The sequence below is a fragment of the Takifugu flavidus genome, chromosome 2, assembly GCF_003711565.1.
Source record: "Takifugu flavidus isolate HTHZ2018 chromosome 2, ASM371156v2, whole genome shotgun sequence".
Classification (NCBI taxonomy): Eukaryota; Metazoa; Chordata; class Actinopteri; order Tetraodontiformes; family Tetraodontidae; genus Takifugu; species Takifugu flavidus.
In genome coordinates, this window is record NC_079521.1 from 15,839,645 (window position 1) to 15,865,982 (window position 26,338).

At 47.1% G+C, this 26,338-nt stretch overlaps 3 protein-coding genes across 3 annotated transcripts; 2 read left to right on the plus strand and 1 right to left on the minus strand.

Annotated features, from left to right (window-relative positions):
• Window positions 1–3,277: 3,277 nt before the first annotated feature.
• slc39a13 (solute carrier family 39 member 13) lies at window positions 3,278–9,908 on the plus strand. The gene is made up of 10 exons (XM_057025712.1): window positions 3,278–3,575; window positions 4,421–4,786; window positions 5,103–5,210; window positions 5,412–5,554; window positions 7,455–7,559; window positions 7,635–7,724; window positions 8,313–8,363; window positions 8,434–8,566; window positions 8,647–8,746; window positions 8,829–9,908. Exons 2-10 carry the CDS (start codon window positions 4,459–4,461, stop codon window positions 8,902–8,904), a joined length of 1,134 nt encoding a protein of 377 aa, XP_056881692.1. The 5' UTR covers window positions 3,278–3,575; window positions 4,421–4,458; the 3' UTR covers window positions 8,905–9,908.
• Window positions 9,909–10,180: 272 nt separating this feature from the next.
• tmem276b (transmembrane protein 276b) lies at window positions 10,181–16,378 on the plus strand. The gene is made up of 4 exons (XM_057025713.1): window positions 10,181–10,846; window positions 12,801–12,914; window positions 13,354–13,491; window positions 13,683–16,378. Exons 1-4 carry the CDS (start codon window positions 10,450–10,452, stop codon window positions 13,928–13,930), a joined length of 897 nt encoding a protein of 298 aa, XP_056881693.1. The 5' UTR covers window positions 10,181–10,449; the 3' UTR covers window positions 13,931–16,378.
• gas2b (growth arrest-specific 2b) lies at window positions 15,876–26,070 on the minus strand. Its single transcript, XM_057025711.1, has 8 exons — window positions 25,917–26,070; window positions 23,442–23,666; window positions 23,217–23,326; window positions 22,973–23,114; window positions 21,904–21,967; window positions 21,003–21,462; window positions 20,819–20,926; window positions 15,876–17,180 (listed from the first exon to the last, which is right to left on the minus strand). Exons 2-8 carry the CDS (start codon window positions 23,650–23,652, stop codon window positions 16,977–16,979), a joined length of 1,299 nt encoding a protein of 432 aa, XP_056881691.1. The 5' UTR covers window positions 23,653–23,666; window positions 25,917–26,070; the 3' UTR covers window positions 15,876–16,976.
• Between the last annotated feature and the right edge of the window lie 268 nt (window positions 26,071–26,338).

Sequence of the window (26,338 nt, forward strand, 5' to 3'; positions counted from 1 at the left end):
CAGACTCAAACACTCAAACTCACTGAACGATGAAACACGCTGTTGTCAGAGTTTACATGTAAATAAAAATTTAAGGAGGGGATTTAAACACCAGTAGAGTAATCAGATTACCCACTAATCTAATTACATTTGACAATAAAATTAAATTTGAATTTTATTTAACTCCTTTGAGGCCTCTTGGGATTAAAAATAAACCGCGTATAACCGCGTGGTTTAACATGAGATTTGGGGTCAGAACGTTTGAAAAAAAAAATGTTTACTTGGAATTTTCTTCCTATAGTTGCTTAAAACTTAACTGCTCAATTTCCAGCAAGCCTGCACGACAGCAACCCGGGACTGTATCAGCAGATTATATCTAATAATTTATTAATTAATAATCGGTGGAGCTGCGTGTTAATACTCAAGAAAGCGCAACAAACTCTGCCGAGTGTTTGAGTTCTGTGGGTGGACGGTCCACGGAGAAGGCCCGTGTTTCCTGGCTGATAGTCAGTCGAGGTTTCGGTGGCCGTCGTGTGTTTCACAATGACACGGAGCGTCCGTGTGACATGCATGAGATGGGGCATCCAGCTCTCTCACTTCTTATTCCCGATTCCTCATTTTCTCTGGACTCTGCGAGAGTCGTCACTGCAGACGAGGCGGTGCTGGAAGTATTGGACCAGAGTGAGTCACAAGGCTCATGGAGCCGCACACGCACACACACACGCACACGCACACAGTCTCAGTCATGCGCATCGTTCAGTTCTAATCATAAGTAGCGTTCAAGTCAAAACCTTCATCCTTACCCTCTTCACAAACATGCACTCATGTAACACCTCTGACCCCTCCCAACCCAGCGTAGAGTTCCTCTTTCTTTAAGTAGCACGTTGCTCAAGTCAGACAAAGATGAGTCAGTGCAGATATTAATCGGGTTTGTTTTGGGGTTGTTTTTTTTTTACTTTACATTTCAAAATGTTTATTTTTAAAATGTTAGAAACAACCGACATGTTGCATCTGTTAAAAAAAAAAGAAGACGTGTCTAAGGACAAAGACGTGCTGTCCTGGAACCTTAATGCTTTGCATACGAGTTAATAGAAGTCAACCATTCATGAAAGAACATTGACAGATTATTTATTAAGTGTGTACCATCAATTTCCGCTGCACTTTAGGAAGAAACCAGTATGAAAAAGCTCCCTCGCAACCAACCCAAAACAGAGTAAAGACGTCCATGTTGTCCACTTTAACTGGACTGTTAATGCCAGGAGGGCAAAGCAGGTTTTTGTGAGCCTGAAATGTTATTTCTAGACGTGTGTTGTGACAGATGCACCCCCTGGTGGCTGGGCAGTTCATCAACACTAGCATCAAAAATACACAATGCACCTTTGTGGATCTTAAAGGCAACAGATTTTGTGCACGTAAAGTAAACATCTCACATAAAACAAACCCGTTAGTAAATCTGCCCTTCATTTACTTATTTCAAGAGAAAAGTATGTGTCAATGTTCTCAGGTGATTGCTGTTAAACACTCTCAGCCTGGAACTAGTCACCACATTAGTTTAACAGTCAGTTCCAAAAAGACTACAGGAACTCAGGCAGCCAATCAGAATGCAGCTACTCAGACACGTGATCATTGGTTCTGACGGCTGCAGTGGGAGGAGCCTAATTAATGGAAAATAAAATAATCTAAGGTGACATTTTAACAGCTTCTTTCATTTTATATGTGCATCACAATGAGAGACAAAATGTATATTATGCTATTTTTAAAAAAAGGGTGTGTGTGTAATGTACGAAAACACAACCACAGGAGATAAAAACAATATATAAAAAATGACCATGCATGTGGACCAAAAACGTGAGCAGAAATGAAGGAAATGAAAAGAGAAGTTGCCAAAGAATGAAAGCCAAAGAAAAATGAAGCCGCTTCCAGTGCTGTAACAAGAACAAACAGGTACTGAAATAACAGATAAGGAGGTGAGGTGATGCAAGGAGGACGAGGAGGTGCTGAAGAAAGAGGAGGAGGTGAAGAAACGCAGTGACGGAGAAGCACTAGAGTCTTTTAAAAATCATCTTGATTTTGGTTAAACTGCCATTAAGGTTAGTATCACGTCCACTTTAACGATGTTAGAACTATTGAGGAAAAGTCTTAGCTTGGAGGTGGTACCAGGGGAGGCCAAGGGCCCCTTAGAGAACCCTCTGGATTGGTCAGAGAACCCCCAAGCAAATAATGGTTAATTTACTATCCACATTTAATCTCATCTCATTTAATCCCACCTCATTGTATTTTAATGTGTGATGTGGAAAGCATTTAACTCTTAAAAGAAAATGCTGCGCTTGTTGAAAGGTCACCTGAGCGGCGAACAAAGAAAGTCTGCGTACGTTCATCGGCTACTCGGCGCTGAATTGCGTAAAAATATCCACTTGTGGGACTGGAACAAGATGAAGAGCTGGACAGTGATGATGAGGAGGGTTTAGAAAATGTGTGTGTTTGTGTGGAGGACCAACGCTGTGGTGAAAGTCAAACCGTCCACCGTTCAGAGGGTGCTAGCATTGAGGACGCTAGCAAGAATCCTTGAGATGTGCCTCATGGTGTGTGTGTGTGTGTGTGTGGTGTGTGTGTGTGTGTGTGTGTGTGTGTGTGTGTGTGTGTGTGTGTGTGTGTTCTGAGATGTTGATGCTGTTTATGACTGTAGTACAGACACTAATGTACAAGTGGTGGTGCCAAATTACAGCCGTGTCATCAGACATGATCCAAGCGGCGGATTTTTTTTTTTACGAATTACAAAACTTACGGGGGAAATAAAGATGGTTTGGACTTGTGGGTGTGGAACAAGAGTGGACGATAACAGGGTTCACTTTACCGTCCACACTGTGGATTTACAGACATCACATTTCAGTAGAATTTTCCATTTTGAGCAGGAAGAATTTGGAATTGAAGAGAAAGATTCAAAACAAGCTAAGTGACTTCAAACCACAGAGGCTCCATCAGCAGAAAGAGTCAAAGTAATGACACCTTTTATTTGTGACCTTAATGATAGAGCAGAGCACCTGAGGAAGCTTTAATTCTGCCCCACGTCGGCGCCAGTGACACCTTCGTGGACAAATGAGGAAAATCTCAGGTGGATTCACGTGAGGAATATTTGAGCTTTGCTCCTCAGACCGACTCTTCTTATCAGGTTTATCTACGAATCCAAAGACAGCAGGGTTTGAATAAAAATGGCAAATAAAGATTATAATTAAGGCACATGCAAATGCTTGATGACATTATTACAGACGGTCCGGGGGGGGTCTATTTAAAACGTGCGACTTCGCTGCGGCAGACGAACTGCAGCCGCCGCAGGAAAACTTTGCGTTCCCGGGGGCCATAAAAACAGAAACACAGCTCCTTCCTGGTTGGAAAAGGTTGGAATCCCAGCCCCCGTCTCCCCGCTCCTCCCGGAGCCTCCCTCCCTCCTGATACGTGGCTGTTTGGGAGCGCCATGTGGACCAGCACGTAGCTGGTTCCTGCCCCTCAGCAGCTGCGATCCCTGCGCCGAGCCTCCCTCCATGAAGTCGGCCTGGATGGCAGGGACACCCTGGTGCAGCAGCGGTCCAGAGCGAGAGGTAGGTCCACTGGAAAATGCGACAGCCTCGGACGAATCTAGCGCATTTTTTTTTATCGGTTCTGTTGGACCGGAGCTGATGCTAATGTGCGGGGAGGAGGTTCTGGAAGATCCCGTTAGCTGTGGTTTTGCAGTGATTGCTCCTGTCGAGGCTAACCCCTTTAGCCACCCTTAGCCTGCTAACTTTTCCTCTCGGATACCGGAGTTCTTTTCCCTCTTGTGTCCCCGGGGGTTGATTTGTTTTCCATCTTCTGGAATGTTCCCGGAGCTGGAACACTTTGGAGTTTATTTGATCCGCGTCGAAGACGATTCCACGTTTGCGTGACTAAAAATGGGACATTTAAAAACTTTCAGGGGCTCCGGGTTCGGTTCGTGGCTATGATTTATTTTTGTAACGCGTCACCAATTGTTCATTTGAGGTGAAACGTGTGGGACATTTGAAGGGTAACAACTCTGGGTGGTGGTATTTCCACGCTTGTGTTCCCTCCAGGGTTCCTATCTAACTCCCACAGGTTTCAATATGGCTGAAGTTTGTTGGGAACAGTTCCCTCCCCCCCCATCTGTAGGGAACATCACTGATCTTAGAAATAACATTGTGAGAATCCAGCAGAACTTGAGCCTCTTCACTTTTCCGACTGGCGGGCGATGGATCGCCTTCACGCCGTGACCGCTTCCCTTTAAGCGTCCCTGAAACAGGAAGTTGGCGCCTTCATTTTTTCCCACCTGACGCTATCGTGTCGTCTGGAACGTCGAGGCCACGTGCTCGGTTTATGCGGTGTTTCTCGGGCCGTGTGACGTGTCCACGCCGCGTGGAGATTAATCCCTGTTTTTGCTGCTTCCTCCCAGCTTTACTGGTGGCGAGTGCTTTTCGGGCCGTGGAACGGATGAAAGGAAGGAGCTGTGGGAAGCCCGCCTGGGCTGTAGCTGCTCTCTTTATCCCGCTAACCTTGCTGATGCTAACCCCGAGGGGGGCGTCCAGCAGCCAGAAGATGTCACAGGCGGCCATGGCTCGTGCCACCGTGGCCGCGGCGGGACCGGGCCCCGGCCTGACCGACATCCTGCCCGGCCTGCAGGCGCTGGTGGACTTCACGTCCAGCGAACGAGCGCACGTTTGGCTCCTCTCCCTGGTGGGCTCTGTCGCCGTCGGCCTCAGCGGGATTTTCCCCCTGCTCGTCATCCCCGTTGAAGCCGGGGCAGCCCTCAAAACCGAAGGTAAGGGGGGGTGCAGGAGTTGTTGTTGTGGTTCTGTTCACCTGTTTTTCCTGGTCCTGTTGCTGTGCTCAGCAGTGAGCCCGAGTCGGTGTGAGCCAGTCTGAGGAGCCCCACCTACAGGAACGTGGCATTCCAGATATATTTTAGGGCCTTCGGCATTTTAAGTGGTTAGAGTTCATAGAGGGAAGTGGGAATAATCATAGAGTGTGTGTGTGTGTGTGGTGTGTGTGTGTGTGTGTGTGTGTGTGTGTGTTTTACTGCTATTAAAGGCACACAAAAAGGTCGCGGGCGACTGAAAATAACACTTTTTTCTTAGTTGGACACCAAAAGCTGAAGCAGCTGCTGAGCTTCGCCATCGGGGGTCTCCTGGGCGACGTGTTCCTTCACCTCCTCCCTGAGGCCTGGGCCAACTCTGGCGCTTCAGGTGTGTCGGCGCTACCTAATATCCTCTATTGTGCTGCTAGTATCCATTTCTCTCACCTGTTCTGCTGGTTCATGAGAAAATGACACAGTTTCAGTCAAAAATGAGCCGCATTGAGGCGCCGTGAAGCACAAATGCTGTGTTCTGATGCTTGTTTTCATGACTCTCATCATGTGGTTCACTCATTCTCTTTGTTGTCCTCAGCGGGGGGTCACGACCACTACACAACACAGGGCTTGTGGGTAATACTCGGCCTGTTGGTCTTCTTAATGTTGGAGAAGATGTTCCCCGATCAAGACAACCAGGAGGAAGCAACGTCGCATTCAGATCTGAATTTTAACTGTGCTGTGAGTACTTTCAGTCTTATATCGTCCGATAACATCATGGTCTTTCATTTCATGTAGATGTGTAGTTAATTTAGGCTGAGTGAAGTGACCTCTTGACCTCAGATCTGCCTCGCTGTCTGTTCCACCACACTCAGACATGCGACATGTCAACATGTCACGCATTTGTGCTTTCGTAGACTTTTTCTTCTCTTTTTTGGAAAGCTGTTCATTTGCTCTTCTGGCAGGGTTGAATGTCAGCAGTCGGCATGTGAGGAATCTGTCCATTAAATATGTATTTGCTGCTCGTACTTTAGGGAATGGGATCTATTTTGGTCAGTTCCAGAGTGCAGATGTAAGCCTCCGGAATAAATGCTGAGTTTCTGGCCAAGTGATCAAAAGAGGTTTTGCTTTAAAACATATGACAGTGCCCCTGGATGCAGTGCTAGTCCTAGCATATATACGTTAACAGTGACACGTGCTTGGTAGCAAACACCATCAGTGTATTAGCAGTGGATGCTGTAGTCGCTAGCTTCCGTCACCATAGTAAAGGACAATAACGGTCCTCCTTTACATGCAAGGAAAGCGTCTTTATTTTGACTGTAATGTAAATGTTATCTGGCCTAATTGGAGCATCCTCTGATCCCGTCGGTCCAGACCAGTAACCGTCACCATTAAGGCTATGGAGGCCGTGTTTCCTGCTGCCTGGGTTCCTGTGCTAATATGCAAATGATGCTAGCGCAATCATTTTCTCCTCCTCTGTGGCTGTTATGCTAGCGAGGGAGAAGACGTAAATCCGTGCTCGGCTCCTTCAGAGTTTATTTATAGTGCTGGGGCGAAGCAGCTGCTTCAGCCATTTCATTGTCCAGCTGTGAGATGAGCGAGAGCGGATGGAGAGAGGAGGAGAGACAAAATACATGTTCAGTTTTCACAACCATCACCTGTATCTGCTTTAAAAGCCCCCCTTGTCCACCTGCTGAAGCTCATCATTTTGGATAATGTGCTGTGGATGGAAATATTTGAAGCAGTTGCTTGTTTTTAAATATTAACCAAAGCTCAAGAGGTGTTCTGCACTGCTCCATCTTCCAGTGGGAGAACATCAATATCCCTGGGAATCAATCATACTTTATTTCCTCGTGCTTTAGTCGTTGACACGCAGCAGACTTTGCTAACGGGAGGCAGCAGGCTATTTTCCTCACTTAATTTACCATCAGTCTAAGTGGCAGCATAAGTGGTTTCTGAACGGCGGAACAAGGAAGTTGGCTATTCTGGGAAAAAGCCTCCATTTTCTCTTGATTTCTTTAAAACGTGAAATTTCCAGGCAGTTGGGAGGTTAACTCTTATCTGGAAAATAAAGCCGAAGTGCGTGTTTTTGCTAACGTAAGGATTTTTACGTAACTTTCAGTGACATCTGGTTATTGTGACCTCTGAGGAACCTGCCTGTTTTAAATATTAACGTGGTTTTCTGGACGTGTTAAAAAGAAAACAGGATTAAAATTGCAGACTAAATTCTCATAGCTGAAGGCTTCATAGTTGTCATATCACAGCTTGCTGAAAAGGTTAGTAATAGCCAGTACGCGTTTGACATGTGGGAACATGGTTACTCTCCATGGCGACCAGGAACACAGCCGAAAACAGCCATTCAGAAACTGGTAAAACATTTTCCAAAGCAAACATGCTAACGTCCCATAAATAAAACAGTCACGTCAGTTTCTTTTAATATCGTGTCAGAAACATGAGTTTGATTACATTCATGTTAGATGTGTTATAATAATCTCATTCCTTTATAATAATAATCCACAGTAGAGGAGATTGTACCACCTCTGACCTGAGAGGTCGCTAGAATCGACTCATTCTGCCGCTGTTGACTTGAAGGTGCAGATTAACGGGTGGCATGTTTGTGGTCTCCCCCCTACCCCCACAGGTCTTGGGTGGAAAGACCGAAGCTTCGCTGCAGAACGGACACCGTGCTGAGTCATGGGAATCATCCAAGCAGCAGAGTCTGCAGGAAAGATCAGGAAAAGTCAGGGTAAAGACCAGAACAGCGGTGACCAGGTTTACAGGGCGAGCATAATCAGAGCCTTCCTTCGTTTCACGCCCACAGACCAGCGGATACTTGAACCTGCTGGCCAACTGCATTGACAACTTCACCCACGGACTGGCAGTGGCAGGAAGTTTCCTTGTCAGCAAAAAGGTGAGAAACTGACGTTCAAGGTTTCTACCAGGAAGTGTCAATGAAGAAAACGGCTAGTGCAGCTAATACAGGAATCATAATTATACAACGGAAACAGGAGTAATCAAAGCTGACATCCAGATCCCATCGATGCGTTTGGTAGTGAGAGAGCTGTTCCAGTCCAAAAGTGTGTGTTTGTGTGTGTGTGTGTGTGTGTGTGAGTGTGAGCAGGTTAGTGTGTTTTGGAAGCTGTGGGACGGAGAGTCCAGCTGGAGAAGCATAAGGCTAACAGCAGGACCTTTAAATGCATCCGCCAGAGAGGAAGTTGACTGCCCCCCTCACACACACACACATGCGTGCACGATGGCTCCTGAGTGTGTCGTGTTTGGTTCTGTGTTTGGTTCTGTGTTTGGTTCTGTGGGAACACGACTCGCTGGTCGCGTTCTTGAATATGAGCACTGCAGAAGCACAAATGGATGTTTTCTTCAGACCAGAGTCCTCAGATGTAGCCTCTTAAACTTTCCCCTTCTGTCAGCGCAGCCTCAGACGTCCCCTGTGGGGCTAGTGCACGTCCACGTCCACGTGATGTTGACCACACTTGTTTTGCAGGTTGGGTTCCTCACCACCTTTGCCATCCTGCTCCATGAAATCCCCCATGAGGTGAGTTGGTAGGATCCTCCCCGGGAGCTTGGTCCTGTTTTAACTGTCGGGGCTGCGTCCTGCTCCCCAGGTGGGAGACTTCGCCATCCTACTCCGAGCTGGATTTGACCGTTGGAGCGCCGCCCGCATGCAGCTGTCCACGGCCACCTTCGGGGTGTTCGGAGCGTGCTTTGCGCTATGCGCTCACTCTCCGGAGGGCGCAGGTGAGACGGGCTCGTCCGTACACGTGATTCGCAGAGCTCCTCGCACAGTTGACGGCAACCGTCTCTCCAAACGTTTCCAGAAAACGCCACCGCCTGGATCCTGCCCTTCACCGCTGGAGGCTTCCTCTACATCGCTTTGGTGAATGTGGTGCCAGACCTGCTGGAGGAGTCCAGTTTGAGGTATCTGTTTGTTCCATATTTTAGCTTTTCCTGCGGACCTTTGTTGTTGTGAGCTGACCTTTGTTTTTGTCCCGTTTCCCAGGCAGTCGTTGCTGCAGATGCTGCTCCTATTCGCCGGCGTGGCGGTCATGGCGCTGCTGTCCGCCATTGTTGACTGAATGCAGGGGAGACGCCGACTTTTCCCTCCATCAAATGCCAAATCTCCGCAGCAGATGGGAATTCTTCCAGAACATCCCATGATCTGACATTTCCCACGTCCTGGTTGACCCCCCGGTTATGCCGAGGCCGTAACACGTCACCTGTTTACAGAAGAAAGAAAGGATCAGCTGATCGGATATTTACGAGGACGCTTTAAAATGTGCCAAATATGACTATCAGAGGGTTTGTACAGACAGCTGTTACTACAAAGTCTTATATGTTACCATGACAATCATATCACCCTTTATATAGCTGCGGATGGGAGCTGGTATTATGGGACATCTTTGGAAATGTTTCCTTTTCTCTTACTGGTGTGGACACTTATTGATTTACTTTCAGAGATATTATTTTAAAAACTTCTGTCGCTAATAAGTATTTGTGTATTAAAAAGATGCGTATTAGAACCTGGGCTTGTAATTGTGCTGTCAGAGCTGTTTTATGTCTGAAATTGTCATATGGGAGGAAGGGGGGGCACTATTGTTGATGTCCAATTTCCACGCAGTACGTTTGGCAAGCCTCTGTTGCCATAACGACTCCGCCGCGGGTAGCCCTCCTTAGTCATCATCCTGTGAGCAGCCTATTGTGTGTCGGAGCCTCGCGCAGCCAGAGATCACAACAACCCACCAATATTTCAGGGTATTAAGGTGCCGAGCGAGATGCTCGGGACAGAACCCGTTTGATCTGATCTGATCTGATCGCATCCCGGCACGCTTGGGAAGTCAGAAGAAATAAAAGATTAAAAGGGGATGATGTGTCGGAATGAAGAGAGCCGTGTGGCAGATGTTGATTTGTGGTCCACTGCTGATGACAATCGGAGGGATTTATTTTAGGGGGACGTGCAAATGGTGTAAATTAGAAGGTAGTTCTTGTTCTCACATCCGCAGAGTCAAAATGAACTATTTTGAAATAAGATTGCCTTTTAATAAAGCTCCACGATGTAAGAAACAACCAGGAGTAGTAAAAACGTGTCTGTTCTGGTCAGTTTAAAAAAAAAAAAAAAAAAAAAAAAGCTGAATATGTGTTTATTTGCAAGTTTGGAGGTTTTGTAAAATCAAGCGTCAGCATTCTAATGAAATACACCGGAAATAACAAAAAACGGAAGGAAACCAAGATAGTTTCTCTTTTCTTGCAGGATTTTTTAAATAGCTGGAGATAATTTCAGTGAAAAAAACCAGCCGATTCTGTCCTCTCCATCAACCTGGAGGAGAGGCAGCGCAACTGCACCTCCATCCTCCTCCTCCTCCTCCTCACAGCGCTGCTCGCCATCCATCCTGTCTCCTCCTGTACCGTTAACAGATGGTGGGAACAACATCGCGTCCGGCTGGTACCACAAGAAAAGAGGACAGCATCCCGTCCAGACAGCGCTGGGACCGGACCGTCATGCTCGCCGTGCAGGGCTGCGTGCGTCTCTGAGTGCGGTCGTGATTCGTTTCACACGGTTCCACCGCCACGGCCGCGGAGGAACCTTCTTGTGACTGTTTGGGCTCTCCATCGAGCTGGGGAAGATGGCCGCTATGAAAATATTAACAGGCACGGGGCTCTTCCTGGCGCTGTGCGCGCTGGGGCTGCTCGCCATGGCGATCTGCACCGATTATTGGTACGAGACCGACGCGAGGAGGCATCGGGAGAGGTGTAAAAACTATGCCAACAAGAGGAACGACCCGGGCTACATCTACATTTCAAACCACAACCTCCCTCTCCAGATGCCTCCGAAGAGCCTGCAGAGGAAAGGTAACGGCCCCGGCGCCGGAGCGCTCATCAGAGGGAAGCGGCACTTTCTGGCCGCGGCGTCCGGGATGGAGTCTCACTGCAGCCGGCAGTTTAACTCCACCGTCTCGGGGCTGTGGAGGAAGTGTCACCGGGAGGGTTTCGACCTGGAGACCGAGGACCTGATTTACAAAGGTAAACAGTGAGGAGGCGCTGCAGGCCGTGATGCTCCGCGGCACCTCCAGCATGACATCAACATGTACGCGCACAGGCCCTCGCCGCAACCGACCAGAACGCGTCTGCTTTTTATAGTTACTGCTAATATCCACACTGGTTTCATGAGGAGCTTTGGCATCTTTCTTTGTGTGGGCTGATAATGGCTTCTGGGGAGGAGGAGGAGGAGGGGGGGGGGGGGGATTAACAGCTGTGATCTGTGATTTCACTTCAACGCAGATTTACAGTGGATTTTTTAAGGGAAAGAGGGAGACTTGGAATATTCCAGGCCTCCTTCAGTTGTCCAGACCTCCAACTGGTCACATGTGACTGTTGTCACCTGCACCCGTTTACCAGAGTCTGCTTGCTTGTTTGGATCCTGACATCTGGAACGTGCTCGTCCTCATCATTTAATAATTGATAGTGCACAACTGAGGACTCATTTTCTGCACACCTGAGAACGCCTGACTTGACTGGTGATGAAGTCATGGCTGAAAGCTGATGCCTGCACAGGTCCTGTTACAGTATCGATCCTGAGCACATTTCCTCAGACTGGTGTTGATACAATGATGTTGGCACGTTAAAGCTGCTCCACAACCCCCCCAGACAGATGTTAGACAGTCACATTCACGGGTTAAACTGGGGTGGAGCCCACGGCGGGCCTGGAGAACAGGTGGTGACAGTGGAGCCGTACCAGTGCTTGATGGTGGCATGACAGGACCCAGCAGGATTAGACTGGAGAGTCTTTGAAAAGGAGGATTTATTTAAACCAGCCGGGGCTGGGATGTAAATCCCAGACAGCTCTGGTGAGTTTTGTGTCATTTGAATTTAACGAGGTGTTTTTATGACAGGTTGTATTTTTAGGTTCTATGGAAGCAGCAAGTTTCTTTACCTGCTAAACTCTAACAGGAGGAACTGCACATATCCAAAGCAACAGACGGATTACAGTGGGACAGAGAGGACAAATTGACTGGTTACAGTGGGACAGAGAGGACAAACGCACTGGTAATAGTGGGACAGAGGACAAATTGACTGGTTACAGTGGGACAGAGAGGACAAATTGACTGGTTATAGTGGGACAGAGAGGACAAAGTGACCTTTTATGGCAGGACAGACAACAAATATACTGGTTATAGTGGGACAGAGGACATACAGATTATTATAGTGGGATAAAGAGGATAAATGGACTGGTTTTTGTGGAACAGAGAATAAATGGATTGTTATGGTGGGTGAGAGATTCTTAAAGGACTGTTTCAGCAAGATAAAAGCACTTGTTCTAATGGGGCAAAGTTGCCTGTTGTTTTCACCACAGCAGATCGTGATGTCGATCAGGAGTTGGTGTTGACTTCCTGCCCTGTAAAAGCTGATAACATTTATTGACAACTGTGATGATGTTCTAAGGAGAACAAAAGCAAATGGACCAGGTTTAAAAATACCATGTAACACTTATGTTACCTGGAGTCGACTGTTGCTGCTGCTTGTTATTACCTAACATTAGTTTAAGATAACACTAGCAGCCCAGTAAATCCTGATCTTAAAGCTTAACTGGACCCTTTGATCTGTGGAACAGCTTCCTGTCTGCAACCTCCTGATACCACCTGACACTCAAACCTGCTTCCTGAAAGGGCTCCCATGGTTCCTCAGTCAACAGTGTCCAGATCCTGAGGTGAACTGAGGGGTTAATGTAGTTGGACAAACATTTGCGCGTCATTTGTTCGATTGATGTGACTCAGATGCAACACTGTGCAGAGAAAATTGAGGTTTTTGGGGAGGATTAATGGGAACGCGGGGTTAATGAGTCCGCCTCGCCGAGTTAAGATTAATTGTGACTTTAAAAAAAAAAAAAAAAAATGCAGCTCCTCCTAATCCTGAAAATGAGGTCTCAGTTTGACTCTGAGAGTAATCTTCTTTGCCTCCATCTTTTTCTTCTGGACAGGAATCATTCAAAGGTGTACCCCAGTCAAGTATCACTACTCTTCATCCATCCTACCGAGAAATTTACCCATCAACATCACAAAGACAATACGGCAGGACGAGTGGCACGCCCTCCGTAAGTCTCAGGACGCGATTTAATGCCTTTATCCAAATGACGGCAGAACCTCAAGTAGAACCTTTCCAACCTTGCTCACAGTAAACGATGACATCTCTGTTTATTCGCCCAAAAATAACCATCCCAGTCCACCCCAAGACACGCACCAGTCAGTCACACAAGCACGTGAAACAGTGTTAGCCAAAGTGATCTTCTAGCTAACATTGTTGGGTATTCCGTATGGAATTTGGCGTCCCTCAAGGCCTACCCGCTGGACCTTACAGAAGCCTCTGTGCAGTAGAAGCAGTGGTGTGTTGATGCCGAGCAGTCTGCTATGTTTCACCTACTTCTGCACGTCTCATTAGTACTTTTGGACATTAAAATAGAGTTTTAAATGAGGTGTTTGCATGTGTTTTATTTTGCCTGATGGGCAGCGGCACTGGATCTGCTCTGTTTGCAGATCTGAGGAGGATGACGGCCGGCTTCGTCGGCATGGCCGTGTCCATCATCCTTTTCGGGTGGATCATCGGAGTGTTGGGATGCTGCCAGCAGCATGACCTCATGCAGTATGTAGCTGGGCTACTCTTCCTCATGGGAGGTACTGTGAGCGTACACACACACACACACGCACACACTCCTCTCCACGCAGGCAAAATCCAATCGTTTTCAATTTGGGTGTTTATTTAGTGACGTGAGAGGACAGGCTGTGATAGTAGATCGATGTCCTGCAGTAACCTGACACCTGTCCCATTTAACCCCCCCCCCCCCCCGTCTTTTCTGCTCACGCAGGAACGTGCTGCATCATCTCCTTGTGCACGTGCGTGGCAGGAATCAACTTCGAGTTGTCCCGCTACCCCCGCAACATGTACGGCCTTCCCGAGGACATTAGCCACGGCTACGGCTGGTCCATGTTTTGTGCCTGGGGGGGCCTGGGTCTCACCCTGCTGGCGGGCTTCCTCTGCACCTTGGCTCCCTCCCTGAGCACACCCGCTCGCACGACGACCCACAAGCCGAGGCAGGAAAACGGGACCGTGTGACGGAGGACAGCGACGGACCCACGGAACGCACAACCCGCACCCTTCGAACGTTGATGTTTAAAACAGTCTTCGTCCGTTCACCATGTACACCGCCCTCAACATCTCCATCCCCCCCCCCCCAGTGTTCATCGTGCCTGAAAAGGAGCAAAGTAACGAAAAAACGGTCTCACCACCAGTGTGGAAGAACGCCTGAGGGACCAACAGCGGGAACAACACCCACAGTAACGTTGTATCATTATGGGCATGGGTCTCATAGCACAAATACGCCTTTTCTGGTGGGTGGAGGTCTTTGACATGCTGAATTTGTGATGATCTTGACTGTTTTCTCCGAGGAGAATTTCGTCTTACAACGGTGCTCTCGTAAACACATGGAAACACACACACACACACACACTCACGCAGCACACGCACTAGCACACACTTTTTCACACAATTCCACTCAATTACTCCCAGTGAATGATGGGAAAATCCCCTCGAAAAAGGAGCGGACATCAAGCCGGAGCATCAAGTCAGCAGTCTTCTTTCAGTCGAGTGATGTGTGCTGTGTTAATGTTCTTTATGGATTTAAAAAAAAAGAAAAAAAGGAGTAAAAAAAAAAGATCCTGGCATTAGCTGCCCGCCGTTTATAATAAACAGATATTAAAGAGGGGCCCCGGGGAAACATCTGCAGCCTCCTCAGAGCACAGGGGCCTCCCAGAAGCATGTCAGTATGATGAAGAAAAAAAAGCTAATTTCCATTGAATTGCAGATTTTCAGACGCCTCTGTACAGACTCTATAGTCAACAAATTCATCTGTGTAGATCCAGATCATTGTCCCAGTCCAGTAGAGTAAGAGAGGAGCGACAGGAATCATTTTCTCCCCTCTTTTTGGTTATGGAGGAAATGTCGGCTGACAGTGTTTAAAGGACAAAGAGGGGACAAAATCAGTGTTTACCTGCAATAACGGTGAAGGATTTAGCATATTCAAGATGAGCCTTAAAAGAAAGAGGTGCCACTTTGTTGATTTCACCCCAAAATGAAAGCACAGGCCGCGTTTGAACCCCCCCTCACTTTGTACAGACGCATCGCACCCCGACGCCCCTTAACCTGCCCCCACGACAACTAAAAAACGCAAGCACAACACGGAGCATAAACCACGCTAACAGCGGCACGTCAACGCACCAGTGCGGGGCTGGAGCTGCTGTTAGGCCAGGTGATTATTTTATACATTTAAGAAACAATTGAAGAAAAAAAGATTCCAGTAGGAGTCATCTGCATCACTTAAAGCTCAATTAATCTCATTATTGTAAACATAGTACAAATTGATTCACCCCATTCATGATGCGCCTTATTGGGACGTGGTAATTATTCGTTTTTTCAGACTTTTATACTTTATACTTTCTCCCGAGCTGGAGTTAGAAAAGCACAAGGACCAGAAAGACCCCAGTCTGCTGTCCTGCAGGACGCACCCCGAGGCAGCGTCGTCGGGTTCGAAAGTGTTGTTTTTAAAGAAGCGGCGCGACTGGTGCGTTCATGGACACGCCTTCACGTGGGTTTGACCAGTGTACAGCAGGCCGAGGAGATGACAAAGCAGCCAATGGTGTGTTACTCAAATTTATTTCTTTATTTATTTGTCCCAAAGTCATTTTAATTCACGAGAAAAAAGAGGCCATTACATCGTCATGATAATATTACAGCCATGTGTGATGAAGTTTTTATCAGTGTCAACCATGAGATATTCTATCTGCTGTGTCAAATAACATAAGAAGAAAAAAAAAAAGGTGTTATGTGTATTAATAACACTGTGTGTGATGTTCTGTCCTCTCGCCGCCACCATCAACCACTCGGTGAGACCGTGGACACTTTTCCGAAGGCGGGGAAACGAACCGCGGCGCGAGCAAAAACTCTCGCTTTTGACCTTTGCTCTTCGCTGGGCCTCGACACGTGGGAGTAAAAAAAATTTTAAAAGTATTTTTTTCTTTCCTTTAACCATGTGGAGGTTGAGATGGTGATTCTGGGAGGATTAAAGGACACGTACCTGTAAAAAATACATCTCTATCTGTGGTCACTGACTCAGCCGTTCGGATCCTGCGGCCAGTAACAGGGTCAATCCCGTCAGTATGTGGTGCAAAGGTTGCTGGGTCTGAAGCACAAATGGGTGTTACTGGTGAGAGACTAGTGAGATGTGACGGTGCGGTGGGGGGGGGGGGTCACAGGATTGGTTTTGGTTCAAACTGTCAGAACAGCAGCACACAGTAGCAACAAATCCACAGAGGGAATCAGGTTTGAACTGGTGAAAGAGCCCATCCCAGCGCATCCGTTATGTTCTACCAGTGGTTTCTACTGGTTCAGACCGAAGCGGCGCCACAGTCTTGCATGATCTCCTTACATTTCATTTCTTTCAGTAGATCAAAGCTTGTGTACATTTTTAATTTATTTTAATTGAATAAAATAGGTCATTGCTAATGAGTCTGGTGTGACTTCCGGTGTTTGTGTTCGGGTCCAGTCTTCACCCCCCCCACAACCACGTGGGGAGGTGAAGCTGAGGACATGGTGCCATCTAGAGGGAGGATGTCAGTTTTCATGCGTTTGGGTTGGAGGCTGCTAAAATACCTGCTCAAAATCAGTGGAAATAGGTTCATTTAAACATTTATTTAAAAAATCTTAATCTAATCTTGCCGTATATTACACATGTTTAAGGTGGGTTTTTTTGTTTCATAGCTTCAGGACAACTTTCAAACAATTTTAATGTGTTTTTTTTAAAATTATTATTATTAAGAATTCAGATATACGATGTTTAATCTATAATTGTACATGTACTGCCAGTGAACATTCACGCACATTACAAGACTCATTGATGATTACATGAAAATTACAGGCAATAAAATCAACTGTAGTGCTGCCGTTTACATTTGTTTCCGGAGATTATTTAAGTTAAACAGCGTGTAAAACTCACATGTTATACGACAGAAAGAATCAACATCAGAGATGAAGCCTGAAGGGCCTCGTTGCCTTCTAACGTTCATTCCGATTTCCCTGGGTAACAGTGAGCAACGTTCACACCAGTCTACTTCTTGGCCCGGCAATGGGCGCCCACCACCATGTAGCTGTCCGGTGAGGAGTTGAGAGCGGGCGGCCTCACTTTGGTCCGACAGACGTCGGACCTCCCGGTCGGACCCCCTCCGCGACAGGGGTCGTGCTTCTGCAGGTAACTGGCGAAGGTCTCCCAGCCTCCGCCGACACGCACCATCACCTGCCGCTCATTCAGCATCTGCACAGGTGACACCGCAGTCAAGCTGGGAATGCTGGGAAATGAGGAATTTGCAACCGGCATGAGGAAGTCTGAAGTCTCACCCCCCCCCCCCCCCCCCCCCCCCCGGAAGGCAAATGCAGTCGCTTTGTCAAAATCTCATTAGACCAAATGAAACGACACCCCGTGAGAGCAGCTGAGCACACACGCAGCACTAATCCACACATGATCATGCAGCGTCACACACGCACGCACATGCGTTGGCGGTGACGCGCGAGCCCCACCCCCGCAGAAAAACACCTGATAAACATAGATATTTTAACTAGTGTGACTCCTGTGTGGACATGTTATCCATTAGCTTTAGCGGCGAGGAGGTCAGAATCAACACATCCTCAAAAGGCAGCTGTCCTCATGGCTGAAAACCAACTGCTGCCATGGTAACCACAGCCACAATATAAAGGGGGGGGGGATGAAAGGAGAAATTGAGATGAGTTCAGCGCAGACCCTCAACTCCCAGCAGACACGAACAATCCCAGGAGGCGCTGCAAAAGCCATCGGATGTTCTATTAACGCCGGCCCACCCCCTCCTGCCTTATCGCCAATAAACCCTTCATTATGGAGCCATTAAGGATGTGATAATACAAGCAGATCTGCTCGTCGGATGTGGGGAAGTGTGTGTGTCTGTGTGTGCCAGATGAAAAATCAATGTTACAAGCACACACACACCCGCGCACACACATATACACGGTCAGGGGTAGAGGAAAGGCCCAGACAGGGCACGTCTCAGCTGTCATCCTGTAGATTAAAATGTAGAGGTCAACAGGGGTCAGCCCTGACATTCTGAGTAAACCTCTTTTCCTGTCAGCGGTGACAAGAAAATAAATTAAAACGTAAAGGAGCCCTCGCTTCAATTAGGAGTTTAAACTAGCTGTTTTTCTTTCAGCCCTCATTTTTAGGGTGCGTTTCTTGGTCAATCAAACAGTGAAATGTGACGGGATGTTCCTCTTTTCAACACAACTATAACCAGCCAGTCCGAGAGCCTGGTCGTTTCCCTCCAGCCCTGCTGAAAGATGCATGACTGTATTTAAGGAGCGGAGGTTATTCAATGACCCACCAGTAGGAGGCAGGCTTTAGCCACATTCATGGATAAAAAAAGAGACCGAGATGAGACTTTGTAAGATGATAGATGTACATAAGCGTCAAACTCACCAATTCAATATCTGTAAAACAACTATTTGACAAACTGCAGAGGAGGGAAAAGCCCCAGTTTACAAACGGGGTGGGGGCGTTAGCTCAGAGTGAAGACTGTTTTTTTAGCCATTCATTCTAGCTCATTCATTTTTGATAAAGAGCAAGGGTGTGAAATAGGGAGAAATAAAGATGTTGAAACTATTGTGCAGGACACACAAAAAGGAGGGCGAAAAAAAACCTAATTTTGAAATGAATTTAAGAAAGCAGTGTTCAAAACGTGTTGGCCATTACATTCCTTTTTACAAAATAAAATCCATTAGCACATGCAGATGTGGCGTGATGGTGTAATATGTTTGAGTGTCTTCTCCTGCGATGACAGCGCCGGGCAGCGTCCCTGAAGGAGGGCCTAATTGGGCGCAGAGAAGAAAGAAAAGCTCCTTTTTCGCTTTTCACCAAAGAATGGCGGAGCACTCCATGGCCGACGTGATTGAATGGCCTCCACAAGGAATAGAGATTAGGCTGGGGGTGAGGCGGGGAGGATGAGTAGGGGAGAGGAGTGTGTGTGCGTGTGTGTAAAGTTTAATGTGAGGAGGGGCCGTCATGCTCAGCCGCTCATTAACAAGCTGTCTGATTAAACCCCTCACTAATGACCGTGTCTGGGAAATCAATAGTATCTGTTGTTTAAAAGGGCCTGCACACTCTGAATGGCACGCTCTCCTAGGAGCTGCACCGGGGTTATCGTGGTATATGGTAATTGAGGATTATGGCTCCTTCGCCCCACACACGCGGAGGCAACTGCGGGCTTCAAGGTAATGGATGAAGTCAGGGTCGATGGGCTCCGCACACACACCTCTGACGCAGGCTTGTCAGAGAAGGTAAAGAACACACTGCAGAACATCTACGGACGATTAATAATAGCAGGAACTCTGCATGCAAAGGCGTTAAAGGTCACCACGGTGCAGGGGGAAAGGCTCTATTGTAACATAAAAGCGATTCCTGGTGATTTAACGCACGTTCCACCTGGCCTGGCCATCATAATAACATTATTTAGCCGTCACCTTGTTATTGCCTCGCTTTAAGGCGACTTTGAAACCTGTGCTCCTGCATCACTGACGCGCCTGCTGAGGGGAAACAGGTGATTCCGGGGCGATAGACTCAAGGGATGTGGCCCGAGAGCCTCGAAACTGAGCCAAAAGCCACGCAGCAAGCGAGCGGAAGTTCGGTGTAAAGACTAAATATAACATCCGGTAAATTTTCAAAATAAAAACATTCCACGACGGATGAAATTTAAGGGTGTTGAAGGGACGCGCACTTTCAAAATGTATTTGTATGAATAAATAACTCAAATAAACAAAAAATGTAGTTTTACATTTGAGTGTAATGGACTTATCGAGTCACCAAAATCCCAACATTAAGGGAGTATTTGATGGGAACAAATATTGTCTTCTTTTTCAGACACTAAAATATGGTGCCATCAAACAATCGTACACAAATTCCTTTTCAGTTTTCTGTCCGACCAACAGAAAAGACCCGTCAATCCACGTTCCTCAGATCGCACCGAGCAGGAAATATCCACTCAATATCCAGAATATTTTAGCTTGACACACTCTAGGATATAAAATATGGACTGTAAAGTGTTATTTTTGTTAAAATAACACCAGATCGTGTGATTCAAGTTGTAACTGTGAGGTTCCGAGGGAAGATGGGCTTGGGGAAATTGATATATAAAGTGGAATTATAAATACTAAATGTCGCATTTATGGTTGTAGCTTTTCTGTTCAGCATGCACGCGCAGCCTGAAGCCGTCGTCTTTGTAAAGCCATCCGATGCGCGCCCTCCCAAGTGGCGTGCCATTTGAACCATGCACCAGACACCCTATCGCTGCAAAAGAATCATCCTTGAAGAGACATGTCATGTCTGCTTCTTTAAGTCTGAACTCTTCACCGAAGGCCTGCGCTCTGAATAAAATCATTGTTGGCTCAGTCTTATCCTGACCGTTGGTTGCCAAGCAACATTGCCTCCCAGAAGGCCATTCCCCAAGCCTTTGTGCAGATGCATACTGGGCGGTGCGCGGCATCCGCGGGCTGAGAGGAGCCAAGTGTCCCCGTCCCAAATGATTGCAAATCTGAGACACTGCACTTGTTGATGCCTCAGCTGTTGCTTTGTAACCTGAAGGTCTTCCAGCCTCACATCTTATGTGTTGGTAAAAAGCCAACGTCAAAGACGTGGGTAGTCAAGCAATCGTCCTCTGTCCACAACACATTTATATTCCAGTTTGTGTATGACTGAGAGTTGCTGCATTCATTCTTCACGTCTAGTGTGTTTAAACATTTACAGAGAGCAGGTGAGGGTCCATAATGGAGGACTAAAACATCCCAGAAAACATGCAGAGTCAGACATGAACAACAGAAGGATTTGGGCATCTGTTCTACATTTGAGATGCCCAGATGACATACAGGCATACTTACACGTATGTACAGAACTTTATCCCCGACACGGTAGCAGCCTTTGGGTTGCTTCTTAATGAGGAACCTGGTGGGACAGCTGCAGGGAGGACTTTCAGTGATGTTCCTCACCTGCTCAGACGGACAGAAATACTTTTGCTTTTGTTTGCTCAACTCAAATGGTTTCATTTTGAGATCGTATACGTACAATATCGTCCAAAATATTTGTGGCTGTGCACCTCTGGGGTGTGGATTTGCGCGAGGCGAGCGCTGGAGGAGGGGAGGTCGCGGCGGGGGAGAGCAGAGATTTGCCCGTTGGGTTGATTGCGGCGCAGGGCGAGGACAACAAAGGCGTTTGTGTTGGGGTAGCGGTGGTGCAGGGACTGGAGGCTGCGAGCGGGGACTGAGGCGGGGATACGCACGCCACTGTCGGGATTGTGGAGGCTGATGGAAGATCAGAGGCGAGGGAGACGGCGAGGGTTTCAGCCAGACAGGCTGCGCTTGAAGCGAGGGCCACAGGTGAGGGAGGAGGAGAGGAAGCTGGGGGCTGGGGTGGCGAGAACAATGATGGAGGAGGATAAAAGGAGAAGGGCAGATGGGGTAATGGAGATAGGCACCCCGCCTCCTCCCTCTCCAACTTCACCAGACCTGGAGGCTCCACACCGTACCTGAAAGGGAGCATCAGCAGAGCAACGTGAGGATTTAACACTAACTTCCTCACAGAACTGCCATTTCCATTAAGGAGGAGTTACCTTGAAGTGCTCTCAGCTTTAAATCTAATTTTCTTAAATATGTCAGTAAACAATAAACCTAATAAAAACACATTTCAAAGCAGTGCATTGGTTGTAGCTATGGCTCTCATGCCAAATCGACGGTGTAATTCCTCAAACTCGTACTGAAACATTGTGCTGTCTCTCAAAAATCTGATACTGTCCACGTTCCACGAATGTATCACCATCATGAGCTGGCTTCAAAGACAAAGGTGCCGACTTTCAACTATCTTATTTAAACTCATCCAGGCTGATGTGGATGCGAGATTGGTGCGTAAAGGTCCTTGCTACTGGGAGTACTGGGCTCATTAATACTCTTGACAAGGCTTTTTTACGTACCTGGCTGCTGTCCGTCCCAGCTCCATCAGGCACAGGCACACCTCCCGGGGCTGCTTATGGAGGACTTTCCAAACAAAACAGGGAAGAACAACATTGAGGAGGGAGCGAGTGACTCATGGAAGGAGAGATACTTCCGGAGATAAGCTTTGTGTGTCAAAAGGAAACAGGAGCTGCAGGCTGGAGACATTACAGACAGCACTCTATCTCTGTGGTGTGTTTATCTTGGATGGAAAGGCAGGAATTCCTAGAGGAGCAGCTGAGGGCATCAGGGCATCAGATCCACATCTGCCTACACCTCCAACCACGCTGCAAAGGAAGTCATTTCTCAGTAGCTGTAGTTTTTGAAATCCATTATTACCCCATGGCAGGGGCAGGAAGAGAAGATGAGAGAGGAGAAAAGGAATATTCAGGTGTGTATCAGGTGTTGTCGCTCCGAGGCAGACAAAAACGAAGCTTTCAGGAGAGTTACTTCACCTAATTAGACAACAGAAGTGGTTCAGGTCTGTTGGGGGGGGGGGGGGGGGGCTCACTGTGAGGAGGGATAAACCTGCGCATTATCATTGCATCTCCCACCTTGCAATGACATGCCCAGGAAGCCGCTCAGACACTGCTTATCCGCTCAGGCCCACATTGTCAACGGGCGTTTCAAAGTTTCAAGGGCTTTAAGGCTCATTTTGTGTAACACATGTAGTGTGCGAATACCTTCCCTCGGTTGTTGCTGTGGTGTTTTTGGATGTTTATCTAATGAGCAACAGTGGTGAGGAAAAAGATTTTAATGGGAAGAAACCTTGAGCAGGACCAGGCTCAATAATAAGAATGATGACACTGTGAATTCATTATCAGCTCATAGCATCACAAAAAGTGGTGTGACAGCTAAATTGTGTATTCAGACTTAGACAAGGATTGATAATAAACCTTTTCAGCCTCCGGTGAAACTCCAACAAAAAATGTTCCCCAGACTCATTATGGAAGTGCTGCAGGAGAAGATCCACTTCAGCCCAGAGAAGAAAGGACCTGACTCTCCTGAAACCCTAATGTGGGGGCGGAGCCTCCGTCCTGTTTAACTTACCTAAGTCCTCAGACTCAAACAGGTAGGCCTCATCGACGCCGATCTTCCGACACCAGTAGAGGAAGTTGGCGACGTTGTCTCGGGCAAAAAATGTTCCCGAGGCCGCGTCAGCTCTCCAGTGGATGACTCTTCTCATGAAGGGCTGCGATACCGACACGAGAACACGGACAGAGTCAGCAGGTTAGGTATCAATTCTCTTATTTTAGCAAAAAAAAAACCAACATGTGCATGAGAGTTGTGGCACCTTGCCCTTGTTGGTGTGGATCATTTTCTCCTGCAGCAGCTGCGCCAGCTGACAGAGGAGAACGCCATTATCCAGCCCATCCATCAGGCTGTCTGCTGTCAGATGTACGCCTGAGAAGACCCACAGACGCTCTTCAAAACCCACAACTTATAATCAAAGTTTTGTGTTACCGAGATCTGAAACATACCCAACTAGACAAAAGTGTTACATGAGATTCTGTCTCACCCATGAGGTTGTTGAGCCAGGAGACCAGGTCTTCTTTCATGGGGAGTAGACTGGCATCGTGGCGGCATGGGAGCCATTGGTGATACTCCTGAGGACTGGCCAGACCAGGCCCAGAGCGTCTGTATCTTCCAAGGACACAGTTCAAGCCCAGCCCTGTGTGGGGCGTTGGGCTCAGAGGCCTTTCGTTCGTGGGTTCCATCTCACCGTCCATGTCTCTGATGAACCCTGAGGAGCCAAATGAATGCTTTTCATCCTCAGGTGGGACAGTCCTGACTCCTGTTGTGTCAAATAACCACATAAACTGACGCCTTCTCCAGCCAATCGGCACATAGAAGCAGGTAGGCAACCCAGATGGTCTTGAGATGGATTCTGAGAAGTTCTTCTATCAATAATTGTCCATTAGCCGGGTTACATCTCCCAACAACCCAACACAAAAATCCTGTTTCCTTTATTTTCTTCCTATTTTGTGTAACTTTTAAAATAAAACTGAGAGGGACTGATGTGGCGGTCTCCTACGATAGCTACAGGGTCTTGTTCCTAGATCAGTCCACCCCCCCGTCATACAGCTTAGCACCATGCAGAGACTTGTTCTGACTGCCAGCAACACCCAATCAAGGGAAATTAAGGCAGTGACACATGAAGTGGGTCACCGGGGCGGCTGGGTAATACACAGCAGACAGGGTTGGTCTCAGTCACATGGCACGAGAGTAAGACGGGGCCATGCAGAGGTGCATCACAATGTGGCCATATTGTCCGAGTCACTGATAAAATCCCGTTGGAACCATGAATTTAAGAGCAGAGATTTATAAAAAGTCTACATAATTCAACCTTTTCTACGAGTATCACGTCGTCAGTTATGTGATGCTGGGACATCACAAAAAGTGTATTAGAAAACCTAAACAGTTAAATTTCAATATAATCCTGCAGGACTGATCTTGTAAATGTTTGATGAGCTAACAGAGAGACTCACTGGGTTTGTCAGATCATTCTTTACAGAAATACTGCAGCCCAGAATAGTCAGCATGCATGTTTAATGTGGCTGTGAGACTTTGACTGCTAATACCGCGTAATAGAAATTACCATGCTAATGTTTCAGCGCTCTATTTTTTCCTGTAATCTTCTTTGTACTTGCTAATAGTCTATCTTGTCTGTGGTGTGGCTACAAAGATCCTCTTGTTTTCAGTCTGATCCATCCTGGAGGACAAATTTTCAGCACCCATACTGGCATCTTCACACCCATACAGCTGTTTGAGCTTCATAGCTGTTTACCTCCTGTGTATCTTTGGGACATCGCCGCATTTTAATGTACATTTTGCCTAAAAGAGCAGAGCGCAGTCCCCTGTGTGGTATGTACGCCTGTGAATTCTGAGCTCAGCCTGAGAAAGACAAATGTTAGGGATGTCAGAGACGCACCATTCTGACGGGAAAATGTCTTTCGTAAACACAGCATGCAGGCGCGCGCGTACAGAGGTTCCGTGGCCGGTTTACGGGTTGACCGACGGGGCATGAGAGCCTCTGTCTGCAACAAAACATCCAGGTGCAACATTCACACCTCTGCTGCAGGACGGCCTTGCTGGGAAAGGGAAGGCAAAGGTCAGCTATGCCCCTAACTGGCAGACACTGGCAGCCTTTGTTCTCCATCACACACACACACACACACACACACACACACACACTGGTCCATGCATGTATGAGGCATTTTATTCCATTTTTTTTACTGTGCACAACCTATAATGTTTCCAACCTACATTTTTCCTCAGGGGTATTTCACGCCCTTTAATTGTACGCGCTCAATAAAAGACATCCTGACATCCAAACTACCTGCAAGAAACTACCAAAATTACACACCAGCATTCCTGAAATCTGCTGGTGGCCTTTAACATCTGAACACTCATGCACGCACGCACGGCGGCGGAGGGATCGATGGCTGGGTCGGACTGTAAGGCCTCCATCAAAGCGTCCGTCTGGTAAACTTCACAACCGGTTGACAAAATCTCGTTTCCTTACATGACAGACGGCTCAAAAAGGTGAGGCAGCAAATCTGTCAGTGCAAGAATCCTCCTTTCAGTCCCCTGCTGGGCTTTTTCCTTCAGCTTCTAGACTAAATAAACCTCAAATCAACACAAGCTGGAAAGATCTGGAGACCATGGAAATGATAATACAGGTCTGGCTGGAAGACTAATAATAATAATAATAATAATAATAATAAAGTTGTTTATTTGAGCCTGAGGTTGACTGGACATTGTGTCAAAAACATGAAGAAACACAGAACCACATCTGCTGCAGGTTACATTTAAACCCATATTTTATATTTGGGAAATGTTGGAACTTTAAGATAAATACAAATACGTTATATCATGATGAGCTAAATCCAGTATTTAACTCTTAAAAACAAGTTTTTTGATGGACAAAATCAGCATTTAAAAGCCTTTGGAAGCAGCAGGAGTGTCAGCAGAAATTCCTGTTGGTACTCACAGCGTCCTTCCAAAGACGTCCCGCTTTCATGCAAACGTCTTTATCTTGGCTGTATCTTCCCCTCTGCAGCGTGCACGCTCATCACCAGATGTTCCTGGAGTTCTCCACATCCAGGGAACGTCGGTCTGCAGCGCCAAGCGGCTGCCCTCACCTTTAAAACAAACTCTCGCACACGCCTGCAAGTTTGTGGTGTCAGTTTACAACCTGAGATCATCACAGATAACTCCAGCCAGCAACATCTGCCGGCACAAGTTATGAAAACCAAAAGCTTAATAGGCGAATAAGCAACAAGTTTGTTTTTTTTAAGGACTCAACGGAATGACCCGAGTCAGCAAACATGAATCACAAGCCTTCGATATTTGAATAATGCATCAGAAACAGTTCAGCATCTGATCACCACATCATTAGTTGGGGGGGGAAGG